This window comes from Schistocerca nitens, chromosome 3 (assembly GCF_023898315.1).
Source record: "Schistocerca nitens isolate TAMUIC-IGC-003100 chromosome 3, iqSchNite1.1, whole genome shotgun sequence".
In the NCBI taxonomy this organism is placed as follows: domain Eukaryota; kingdom Metazoa; phylum Arthropoda; class Insecta; order Orthoptera; family Acrididae; genus Schistocerca; species Schistocerca nitens.
In genome coordinates this window covers 657,228,178-657,242,019 of record NC_064616.1, presented here as the reverse complement: position 1 = coordinate 657,242,019, position 13,842 = coordinate 657,228,178, and the positions used below count along the sequence as shown (strand labels likewise).

General features: G+C 38.9%; 1 protein-coding gene across 1 annotated transcript in view; it reads right to left on the bottom strand.

Moving 5' to 3' along the window:
* LOC126248621 (potassium voltage-gated channel subfamily H member 2) overlaps positions 1–13,842 on the bottom strand; it is a 963,280-nt gene that overhangs the window by 118,877 nt on the left and 830,561 nt on the right. The window contains exon 13 of the mRNA XM_049949786.1: positions 11,073–11,200. Coding sequence (XP_049805743.1) covers positions 11,073–11,200 — 128 coding nt within the window. The remainder of the gene's footprint in view (positions 1–11,072; positions 11,201–13,842) is intronic.

Genomic DNA, 13,842 nt, shown 5'->3' with positions numbered 1-13,842 from the left:
CCATATTTCACATATGTGTACCCCCATGGGGTAAAATAAGGGTTTTTCAAATAAGTTACCCTTTAATTGTTTTTAATATTATATACAGCCAAAATGTGTTTCAGAAGCTGATAATTCATGTCACCCAGGTTTTTAAGCCACTGCCATTCAATACTAAAGAATCTAGCAGGGCAGACCACTAGAAAAATATTTCAGGACTTATTGGGAATCTAACCCTACAGCATTAGATCTGCAGTTAACATGCGACATCTGAGTCACTTAGCTACACTAGTCAGATGATACATAGAGAGTGAAATCAGATTGCATAAAAAGTGAATGCATTTCAGCTGTCAAAATTTTGGACAGTAAATTGCTGAATCATTCACAACAAAGTCCCTGAATTTATTGCCCACCAGGAAAGTTGTTACACTCAGATTATTCTTAGAACTGAGAGCTAGATGACATGAGAAGTAGAAAGCTTGGTAATATTTAACAAGGCATGGAAGGCATATGAAAAAGTCAAAAATATTGTCTCTATTAATGTGAAATTGAGCCTAACTGTGAAGTTATCTGGATACAAGTAATAAGACATGGTGAACAAATGTTAATCAACAGATGTTTTTACTGGCCTCCAGATTCTGACATAAAGGTTGTAAAATGAGTAAAAGACTGTCTAAAATCAGAAGCATTGAAATTGCTGATCATGTAATTTTAGTTGGAATCAACTTTAACTTAGTGACTATTGACTGGGACATTTATGGAGTCATTGCTAGCAGTACATACAGACAGTCTTGTGAAGTAGTTCTGACATGTTCTCCAAACTGTCTTGAGCAGCCAGTTTGACAAGCCACATGAAACCAAAATATTTTAGACATTGTAGCTACAAACAGTTCTGTCATTATTGATGGTGCCAGTACAGAGACAGGGATTTGTGATTATGATGTCATCATAATGCTGATGGTTACTTGAGTTAATAAGCCGATCAAGAAGGCTAGGAAGTTCTGATATGATTGGTGAAGAGGAGTTATGGAAAAAATGTGAATTGTGCTCTGAAAAAGTATGGTATGTGCTGAGTGAGTGAATTAAGGACAGAAAAGACCCACCACATTTAATAACTTATTTCATAAAATGCTTTGGAAGCAGAGGTTGTTACACTCTAAGGTCAAAAAAGAATTTGGAAATGTCAACAGGAAATAGTAGAAATTTGTGCAGCTATAAGACGATTGATCAATGGGGCATATAAGAACTTTCTCCATTATACCTTAGGGAAGGATCTTACTGATAACTCACAGAAATTCTGGGCCTATGCCAATCACTAAGTGGGTTGAAGGCTTGTACTCAGTCTGAAGTTGCAATAGAAGACAGTAAAATGAAAGCTGAAGTTTTAATTTTCATGTTTAAAGAAAGCATTCATACAGGATGGTCATAACACTGATATACTGCATTTAACCAACACACAGACTCCCATACAGGGGACATTAAAATAGACATCGCTAGTACTGAGAAGCAACTGAAAGGGTTGGAAAAACTAAGTCACCAAGCCCAGATGGAATCCAAATTTGGTTTTGGCCCCTTACACAGCTTGCATTTATTGTGAATCTCTCACTCAGCACAAAGTCCCAAGCAACTGGAAAAAAGTACAGGTAACACGTGTAGATAAGAAGGGTGAAAGAATGAACTTGAAAATTACAAATCCATACGCTAAACTATGGTATGCTACAGTATTCTTGAATATACTCTTAGTCTGAATGTAATAATTTTTATTGAGACATTAATGCTTCCGTCCACAAGTCAGCAGGGATTTAGAAAATATTGCTCATGCAGAACTCAGCTTGCCCTTTTCTCACACAATATCCTGTGAACCATAGATAAAAGGCACAGGCAGATTCCTTATTCCTATATTTCTGGAAAGCATATGACATCTTTCCCCACTGCAGAATGTTAACAAAGTCCCAGTATATGGAACAAGTACCCATATATGTGAGTGGTTCAAAGACTTCCTAAGTAAAGCATGCTTTCCTCCACAGTGAGTGTTCATCAAAGACAAGGTATCATTTGGGTGAGCAGTAACCTATGACTGTTTGCTGACAATGCTTTGTCTGTGGGAAAGTACTGTCATTGAGTGACTGTAGGATGTTACAGTATGACTCATACAGAATTTCTATTTGGTGTGATGAATGGCAGCTTTTCCTAAAGGAAGAAAAACTATTAATGCAGATGAGTAGGAAAATCTATACGGCAATTTTAAAATATAGTAATAGTGGTATGCTGTGTGATTAATTCACACCAATTAAATACCTAGGTGTAATATTGCAAGGCAATATGAAATAAAATGAACACACAGGGATGGTAAAAGGCGAGGCTAATGGTAAAGACAAGTTCATTGAGAGGCTTTTAGGAAAGTGTAGCTCATCAACAAAGCAGACCTCATGTAGAATAGGGATGATTTGTGAACTCCAATGGGAATCCCTGGAGGGAATACATTGAGAAAATTTAAGAAACAGGTATTTATATCAGAATGATTCTACTGCTGTCAACACACATTTTGTGTAAGGATTGTAATGACAAGATAAGAGAAATTAGGGAGCATGCAGAGGCCTATAGTCAGTTATTTTTCCCTTACACCATATGCAAGTGGAACAGTAAAGGAAACGACTAGTAGTGGTAGATTATATCTTCCCCACCATACACAATATGGTGGCTTACAGAGTATGTACATAGATGTAGATGAAACAACTATGCTCATCTTATTAACACAGTGAAGAAAGTGGTTGAGCTACTGTGGTGTGAAACTTTGGTGAACTCACCCTGTATACCAGTGCAATGCATTCAAATATAAATATGTGGACTTCCTTAAAAATGAAGCAACATACAACAGGTTTAAATGTATCTGACCACTTTCCTAAACTTAATGCAAAGGCATATAACATGTGGAAATAAATATGGGAATAAAGATGCTAGCAGAGAGATAAACAGTACATTACTATAACCTGCAACTAACTGATTCACCCTCAAAGGTCATATTTTAAGGATTGAACATATAACTGAAGGCACTAAATGTCCATCATAAGTATTTACTTCCATCACAGTTCCTATGGCTACATCGCCACAATAGAGATCAGAGACTCACCAACTTTTTCATGTGAGTCAATGTCAGAGGCAATCTAAATCATTTATTCTTTTCATACGAGTGCTGTCATGACCAGCAAGACACTTTATGCTGCAGACTGAGCAAGGTGAAGCAGCAATTTTCCACTAGTATCAGCACCACACAACACAAAAACTTATAGAATAATCATGGACACATATAATAGTGTGTTACCCACACATATACATGAGTATATGTGTACCATCTCATGGACTGTCAGTCAAGTGATAGTGCTGTATCTTAACATGTTTCATCATTATGTTATCAAAGCCATCATATAAACATAAAATTGCACATCATTTCCTCTTTAGAACAAATTAGTGTATTTGTACAATTCCTTTTCCCTTCAATAATCTAACATAAAGGTCTGTATGTCCAGCTGTCAGGATGTGATATTATGATATGTTACCAACTATTATGAGCACTTTACATATTTTTACAAAATCATTTTTAATCACTAGATGAATCACCTATGTAGGAAAATGTTGGCTGTGTGGGGTATTCAACAAACTCCAACAAACAAATAAAAACTAGAAGGTGAAGAGCTGTAACTAAAAATATGTTTGAGGTAGTGTGAGGGTGTGTGGAGTATATTGTTGCATGAAGGTAATTTTTTTGTCACAGTAGTTTGTCCTCACTTGCTTCTGGCAAAGAGGAATTGCCTTTGCCAAATTTATTTTTCTATTATATCAGGTTAAGAGTATGGTTTTTATCTTTATTTATTGATCTCATTCAAAGATACTTGAGCATACAATCAGGTCCTTTGGCCCTTTGCATTGGTAATTGTTGGTGAAGTGGTCAAAGTAGTGCCAACAGTTACCAATGCAGGCATATTCTACCACTTTCATGAAATAATACAGCACTTCTTATAATACAAAATTTACAAGTGAGAAATACTTGAGCAAATGTGACTAAAATTGTCAGTATGCTATTTCTATATTTCAGTTCACTTGTAAAGGCTGTTACTGATCTTTATAAACACTACAGAGCAATGATTAACTTCAAGTAGAAAAATTAAAGTCAATCAATAAGCAAACTTATTTTCTATAGTCTTCCACTACCAATGCCAAGAAAATTTGGATTAGCACTATTTTGTTGCCCATGTAAGTTTTCACAATCTGCAAATCATTATCTCCAAATGAAATTTCTAAGTTACTATACTGAGTTTCAGACTGCCCAGTAATTACCTTGGTGAGACCGTGTTTGGGTTAAAAAAAATTATAATATCTTTATGTTATCACACAGAGAAAAAAAAGCAATGATGTGCAAACCAACTTTAAGTTGATGACTTTTTTAGTGTGATAGTCACCACAGACTATTAGCTGCTTGCTTCTGTCTGACTGATGACACAGTAAGGAATCCAGATTCTTCATAAACAGTTCAAACTTTCCAAGGGGAGATCAATAACCATTTAGAATTAAAAATGAAGTATTGTTCAGTATTATTTCACAAGCACACACTTAACACTTCTATATGCTGATCAATACACTACACTACACTATTTGTCTCAATATTTTTGAAATTGCATTCTGTCTTAATGTATGTAACAACTTTTCTTTTTCCCATATTAGTTCTGCATAAGTAACCTGCTAGAGTGCAATCTTCTATATGTAGCTTATTGGTTCCTGTTGTTATGTGGGCACAGAGCTCTCTCACTTTTCCAAACAGATAAGAACTCTTCTTCCTTATTACTTAGTCCTCTAATATTTTGATGAAATAAACTAACATTTTTCTGTGCATTTTGTGGGACTCTTCTGTTATTTTGACTCCTTTCAAAACAAGGTGCCTGAATCCTGATTCTAACCTAAAAAACGTCTGTCTGACACCAGTATCCATAGTGATTTTGCTTTGTGTGATGGTGGCCCCTCATATATTCTCTGTGAGAAGCTCAGCCAATCTATTTTTCCCTCTCCCACTCAGATGTAGGTCATGTCCAGTATATCCCCATCTCCCAATTCTAGTAACAGGCACTGTACTAATATGAGATTTCATTTCAGTCAGCAGCAGTCTGCTCAACTCTGTGTTTATATGGCTCACACCACTATTGACCCATGGCTGGCCATGATGCTGCAGGACATTCACAAAACTCTAATTTGTGCATGTAGTTGCTACTCCTATTTCATGCAGCTCTTCCCTAATGTTGTAATTACAATCCATAGCCAGGCTGTTCCCTTCTCAACCTACTAAAGGTTTATCAAAACCTTTCCACAAATTCCCTATCCCTTCTGTCACCTAGCTAAGGCTAGCATTTGGCTTCACAATACTTGTGACCTTGTACCCTGCACCTGATTAGACCTGTACCATCTGGCCTACATTCTTCCCATGGCAACTATCTAGCAGCAAGACTCTTTTCTTTCTACTCTCTTTTGTTATTGACCTACACTGAGTTTTTTTGCTAGACATGTGTTGCACCTTATAATGACCTACAGCTGGATAAGGCTCTTCTCCTACTACTTCAGGTAGCCAGTATCCGTTGATCTGCAAACAACTAGTCAAGAACTATCACAAAAATCCATTAGCTCAATTACTATCAATGACACTATCTGAAACAATGTTGTGCTGTTTGAAACTTTCCCAATGTTGTAACAGCTTCATTGGTCCATAGGCGCTGCATCCAATAATGTTGTGTAAGCTGCACAATATTTCAATGAGACAGCTGCTCATCATCTTCATATAGTTAGATATGTTGCTGCAGTGGCTCACCAGTATATATATGCTGGCTCACTAGAAAAGTGCTGGCACCAAGATATGGGCTATAATGTCATAGTAGATGAATCATACAGCACAGTGACATCCAGTGCCCCCTGCCAGAGAAATGGGCCATGTTCTTTGCATGTACAATGTGGGAAAAGTGCAGTTGCAAATTGCAGCACAGTATGCATGCATGCAGGCAGAGTTATGGCATCCAGTTTAAGTGTGGAGGCTATGATTCCCCATCTGTGTTGACTTAAATTCATTCACCTGCAGCTGATGCTGCCTTAGTAAGACCCAGTTTATTTGAAGTTTCTTGAACAGCCTGACAATCTTGTAGGACACATCACCAACCTAGGGTAGAAAAACAACCCTTGTAAAGTTCTCTGTTTCGTCTGTCTGTTCTTGAGGTTTAGTGTGTGCAGGTTGAAATGCATTACAAATATTTTCATTGAAGTACCTGTTTGTAACAAGACAGAGTGAAGGTGGCTAATCTCCGCTGATAAGCTTGCTGCATCTGTGATAACTCTAGTCCTATGAATGAGAGTCTGTAATGTGTCACTGCATTGAGATGGGTGATGGCAGGCCATAGCTCATAGATACAGGCCTGTGTAAGTTGGTTTACAAAACACATTGTGACCCAAGGGACCATCTTCTTTTCTGTGGGCAAAGACATCTAAAAATGGGAGGTCTCCATTTTTCTCCACTTTCATGGTGAAGCGAATGTTTGGATGAAGGCCATTAAGGTGTTGCAGAAACGCAGGGCATGTTACTGCCACATGTGGCCTTATTACAGAGGTGTCATCCACAAACATCCAGAAACATTTAGGTTTCACACCACTGACTGAAGTGGTTTTTCTTGGTCTTTCATAAAAAGGTTAGCTACTATGGGAGACAAAGGGCAAACCATCAGTTTGCTCAAAATATTGTTCATTAAATAAAAACTAAGTCAAGGTAAGCACATCTTTGAACAGATGTAACATGTCCTCCTCCAACATATCTCCTATAAGCTGTAATGAATCCACCAGGGATACTTGTGTGAACAAAGAGACCACATTGAAACTCACTAATATACCAGATGGTTCAAGACGCAAAGTCTTCAGTGACTGTATAAAATATTCTGAGTTTTTTTATACAGAGAATTAAGACATTGTGTCATGAACCAGCTGACATATTAGTGAGTTTTGATGTGGTCTCTTTGTTCACATGTGTACCTCTGGTGAACTCATTACAACTTATAGGGGTTAATTTGGAGGAGGACATCTTACATCACTTCAAACATGAGCTTACCTCGACTTACTTTTGATTTAATATTTTGAGCAAACTGATGGTGTGCTATGGGCAGTCATTTGTCTCCCATGGTAGCTAACCTTTTTATGAGGGACTTCAAGGAGAAACACTTCAGTCAGTGATGATGAAACCTAAATGTTTCTGAATATAGGTGGATGACACCTTTGTAGTAAGGCCACGTGGGGCAGCAACATGTTCTGCATTTCTGGAACACCTTAATTCTCTCCATCTGAGCATTTGCTTCACCATGACAGTGGAGACAAATGGAGACCCTCTCCCCCATTCTTAGATGTCTTGGTCTGCAGAAAAGGAGATGGTTCCTTGGGAACAATGTGTTTCATAAACCAAATCACACAGATCTGTATGTATGAGCTATGAACTGCCATCACCCATCTCAACACAGTGGCATATTGTGGACACTCTTTCATAGGACTAGAGTTATCTCAGATCCACGGAGTTTACCAGCAGAACTTAGCCATCTTCACTCTCTTTGTACAAAACAGGTACTCTGATAAACAGATTTGTAATGCATTTCAACTTGCATCCACTAAACTTCAAGAACAGCCAGGAGAAATGGAGAACTCCACAAGGATGACTGTGTTGATAGTGTGTTCTTCACGATCAGCAGGCTGTTCAAGAGACATCAAATAAAATGTGCCTTCTGCCCTCCAGTGCAAGTGCAAATGATGCTGGATTCCATTAATGACAATCCATTAACGACAATATATAAAATCCCATACCAGTGTTCAAAATCATACATTGGCTAGATGTGTTGCACTGTTAAAGACAGATGCACTGAACATAGATGTCACACCAGATTGTGTCAGCCAGAAAAGTCTGCTGTTGCTGAACACAGTTGCAACATAGTGCATAGTATGAACTATGGAGAGACAGGGATCCTTTCTTCTGCTTACTTGTACTGGGACTCCATCATTAAAGAAGCTGTTGAAATACAAGTAAGTAATGACCTGATTAATAGAGACACAAGATATCAACTCAGCAAGGCATGTGAACCAGCACTGGCATTACTAAAGCATTGTCACCCACAAACAAATGAACCTGAGTCAACAGAGATGGGAACTCAGAGTCCACACACTTAAACTGGATGCCAACACTCTGCCTGTGCACATGCTGGGCTGTGATTTGCAGCTTTTAGTTTCCCACATCATGCCTGTGAAGACTCCATTTTATTGGCAGGGGGTGCTAGATGTTACCATGCTCTATCTATGATGTTATAGCCCCACACCATGGTGCCTGTGCTTTTTTGGCAGGTAAGCATATATATTGGTGAGCCACTGCAGCAACACATCAGTAAGCACTTGAAGATGATGAGCAGCTGTCTTGAAATATTGTGCAGCTTCCACAATATTATCTAATGCAACACACATGAACCAATGAATCTTAAACAACGTTTATTAATTAGACAAATAAATTACCTAAATGAGTCTGACATCAGTATAAAGTTTTGCAAATAAAGCCATCTAGACCATATATTATATTTTCATTTATTACCAGGTTTTGGCTACTGTCATCACTAGGTCAAATCTTAAGATTTGTAAATGCAAAGTTCATTTAAACATTGTTATTTGAAAAAGTTTTGATATGGTCAGATATCAGTCACCACACAAATTGACTATACTTTTGAGGTCTTCATGCGTATAGCTACAATTATCTGGCATTACAACTTCCATTTGATCTGAATCTGGCTCACTTCCCTGTCATATTAAGCCAGTATAATGTAATTTAAGCTGCAGCAGCAGCTCTCACTCACTGTTCATTCTTCATATAAAATGAACCATAGTATTTCTCCTGATATATCTATGGCATTGACTAATTCATATGTTTATAATTGCCAATAGTGCATTATCATATCATGTGTATTCCAAATGATTTCAAGTATGATTTTAGGTTTGGGACATCCTGGTTTTTCAACATTCAAGTGAAGGACAGCTGCATTTAAACATTTGAATACAATTACTCACTTCATCAACTCTGAACATCTACCTTTCCATCATAACCACCAAAAATTAAAAAGTTTTTGATGGTGTTAACCACAGTCATGCAATACTTTTCAAAAAGAGTAAATCGCCATTTGACTGTATATTATTATATTTATCTTCTGTACTATCTAGATCTCAGGTTTTATGACATTGCAAAGTACAATGTTAAAAGTTGTTAGACCATTATTACATCATATCTGCTATGAACTCATACAGGAATCAGTGAAATGCCCCAAGTAATGAGGATAATGAGAAAGGGGCAGTATGTCAGAAGTATGTCAATTAGTTGAGAATTTTGGTCTGATTGGAGACACAGTAGAGTAGTCCATGTAGTTGTGATGACCACTGTGTCCTGATGGCACATGGTCAGCACATCTGCCTAGTAGGCAGAGGACATGGGTTTGAATCTCAGTTCAGCACAAATTTTCAACTTTCTCCATTGATTTAAATCAGTTCCAACTGGCAGCTAATGTTATTAATTCCTTTGTGTCTTGATTCATAGTGGCTGCAGGATCAAAACGGTGAATGGTGTCTGCTCTTTTGGTCATGTCCAGAAAAAAAACTATATATATATATATATATATATATATATAACTTACCGAACGAAAGCGCTGGCAGGTCGATAGACACACCACACAAACAAACACAAACACACACACAAAATTCAAGCTTTCGCAACAAACTGTTGCCTCATCAGGAAAGAGGGGAAGGAGAGGGAAAGACGAAAGGATGTGGGTTTTAAGGGAGAGGGTAAGGAGTCATTCCAATCCCGGGAGCGGAAAGACTTACCTTAGGGGGAAAAAAGGACAGGTATACACACGCACATATCCATCCACACATATACAGACACAAGCAGACATCCCACGTGGAATGTTTCCCTCTATTATATATATATATATATATATATATATATATATATATATATATATATATATATATAAAAAATCAAGGCAAGGATGACCACCAATTCAATTGATCAACTCAGTGTAGATGCACACCACACTCGAACTCTTACAGGAATCAATGAAATTCTGTGCTAGGCATGTTAGGGTAGTCTGTGGAGTTGCAATGAGCACTGCATGAGGATGGCACATTTGTCGGGGCATCTGTCTAGTAAGCAGAAGACCCAGGTTCGAATGACAGTCTGGCACAAATTTAAACTTTCTTTAAACTTTCCCCTTTGCTGTAAATCAATGGCCACTGGCAGCTGATGTCATTAATTGCTTTGTGCCTTAATAAAGTAATTATTTAAAAGAACATAGGACATAAATTAAAGTAACACAAAGTTACATAATGGTAGAATGAAAATTAAGTGGTGAACATCACTGCAAATAAGCTACACTGTGTGTTAAATGAGAACAGACACTGAGAGAAATTAGATGTCTATTAAGCAATTTTATGTGAGAATATTAATTTTAACTAGTAAAAAAATTACTTAAATAAAATGTGAAAGCAAAAGTATAAATTAAATCCAATTTTAATTAATAAAAAAGACCTTAACCAATTCTGGAAGAGATGTATTCACTTAAATCAATAACCTACCCAGATTGCTTGATATCATAATTATTTCTTGCATATGTTTCCATTTGGAAAAGCAAGATCACACTTTAACATCTCATCAACAATGAGCTTGTTACAGTTGGAATGCAAGTTCATATTATGGAAAGATGGGGAATGATACTAGACATGTGCTATAAAAGGAACCATCCCAAATTTTAACTTAAATAATTTATGAAAATCAAGGGAAACCTAATTCTGGATGGCCAAATGATGATTTGAACTGTTGCCTCCTGTATACAAGTTCAATGTTTTAACACTCATTCAGTTAACTATGGACCACAATTTCATGTTTCAAATAACTATAGAGAATTTTAGTTTTATGTTTCTTGGATTTATCTCATCCTGAGAGTAAAATCTGCTGCTATTTCATTACTATTATTTTTCAGGTGACATTTAATACTTACCAGCAATTGAATTAAGTGTTCCTGGTTTCACTTGTCTGTCATCATCTCCAAATTCAAGATTCATTGGAGTCACATCCCGACCAGCCTTATCTGCTGAGAATTCTAGAATGCCATGACCAGACTTCTCACTGCAACAATAGTGAAGTGTGTCTCACGTTATATGTACATTTATTAAGCAATAAGATCATTTTCAGTTTATTCACCTTGAATTAAAATACACTCCTGGAAATGGAAAAAAGAACACATTGACACCGGTGTGTCAAACCCACCATACTTGCTCCGGACACTGCGAGAGGGCTGTACAAGCAATGATCACACGCACGGCACAGCGGACACACCAGGAACCGCGGTGTTGGCCGTCGAATGGCGCTAGCTGCGCAGCATTTGTGCACCGCCGCCGTCAGTGTCAACCAGTTTGCCGTGGCATACGGAGCTCCATCGCAGTCTTTAACACTGGTAGCATGCCGCGACAGCGTGGACGTGAACCGTATGTGCGGTTGACGGACTTTGAGCGAGGGCGTATAGTGGGCATGCAGGAGGCCGGGTGGACGTACCGCCGAATTGCTCAACACGTGGGGCATGAGGTCTCCACAGTACATCGATGTTGTCGCCAGTGGTCGGCGGAAGGTGCACGTGCCCGTCGACCTGGGACCGGACCGCAGCGACGCACGGATGCACGCCAAGACCGTAGGATCCTACGCAGTGCCGTAGGGGACCGCACCGCCACTTCCCAGCAAATTAGGGACACTGTTGCTCCTGGGGTATCGGCGAGGACCATTCGCAACCGTCTCCATGAAGCTGGGCTACGGTCCCGCACACCGTTAGGCCGTCTTCCGCTCACGCCCCAACATCGTGCAGCCCGCCTCCAGTGGTGTCGCGACAGGCGTGAATGGAGGGACGAATGGAGACGTGTCGTCTTCAGCGATGAGAGTCGCTTCTGCCTTGGTGCCAATGATGGTCGTATGCGTGTTTGGCGCCGTGCAGGTGAGCGCCACAATCAGGACTGCATACGACCGAGGCACACAGGGCCAACACCCGGCATCATGGTGTGGGAAGCGATCTCCTACACTGGCCGTACACCACTGGTGATCGTCGAGGGGACACTGAATAGTGCACGGTACATCCAAACCGTCATCGAACCCATCGTTCTACCATTCCCAGACCGGCAAGGGAACTTGCTGTTCCAACAGGACAATGCACGTCCGCATGTATCCCGTGCCACCCAACGTGCTCTAGAAGGTGTAAGTCAACTACCCTGGCCAGAAAGATCTCCGGATCTGTCCCCCATTGAGCATGTTTGGGACTGGATGAAGCGTCGTCTCACGCGGTCTGCACGTCCAGCACGAACGCTGGTCCAACTGAGGCGCCAGGTGGAAATGGCATGGCAAGCCGTTCCACAGGACTACATCCAGCATCTCTACGATCGTCTCCATGGGAGAATAGCAGCCTGCATTGCTGCGAAAGGTGGATATACACTGTACTAGTGCCGACATTGTGCATGCTCTGTTGCCTGTGTCTATGTGCCTGTGGTTCTGTCAGTGTGATCATGTGATGTATCTGACCCCAGGAATGTGTCAATAAAGTTTCCCCTTCCTGGGGCAATGAATTCACGGTGTTCTTATTTCAATTTCCAGGAGTGTATTTAGTTCACAAATTATTAGCAAAAAAACAACTACAAAATACTGTGTTATTCTACATTTGTAAAAGAAGTAATAAAAAGAAACAGAAGAATTACTGACAGACGCCAAAATTCATGCTGCTGAGACAACATAGTAGGAAGGCGGTTAGAAAATACATTTCTTTACCTTCCTATTTTCAAATTCATTGTGGCACATAAACTCACATATTTTTATATTTTTTTCTGCAGAAATAAGTTTTCTTTGCAGCTTAGTGACACTTTTGTGATAAAAAAGAAGATAAGCCACATAAATATACAGCTGTCCAGATGGCAACCACTGTATCAATGTTGAGCCTCCAAACTACTTTTTCTGGGACTGTATCATATGGAATGCTACATGGGAATAAATTAGAATTGCAAACAAAGTGTTCATTAAGTTTCACAGAATTCAGCCTAGGGTAAAGGCTGGTCAATGCAGATGTATGTTTTTATATGGAATTAGAATATTTTATATTAGATTAGATGCACTTTTTGTTCCAATGGATCCATAGTGAAGAGATCATCCAGGATGCCAGAAAAACAAGAATTCACAATAAGTATTTAGAAAGGAAAAAAAAATGCTCATGTACCTTCCACACATCGCAGAGGAAATAGAAGATTGACGCTATTTCCTGGGATAACCAAATTTCATTTCAACCGGTACACTTTAATGCACTGCAATAAATATCCTTCTGTCATGGAGAAAGTCAGCAAGCAATAATATTTTTGTATTCCAAAAAACAGTGATGAGTGCTTTTTCTGGTGATATTCTAGTAGCAGCGTTGAATTAGACCTTGTTGCTTCATAATGTCTGCTCCCTACTCATACCCATACTCTCACTCACTCGTCAATTGTGTGACCCTACAAATCTTCATAGATCACAGTTATTATCACTTCCCCTTTTTTTCTTTCGTTTGGTGGTTTAAAAGCTGGAAATGGAAGTCTTTTTTGATATATCTCTGTGCTTCACAGAGAAGACAAGGGACAAGCATCTCTGATACTTTGGAATTTGGATGGTGTCACATTAGAATAGTGGGAGCTATAACAACTTCTAATAAGACCTCAAAATGGTCATATTCACAACTTCCACTATTTTGTCTTAGATATTCACCA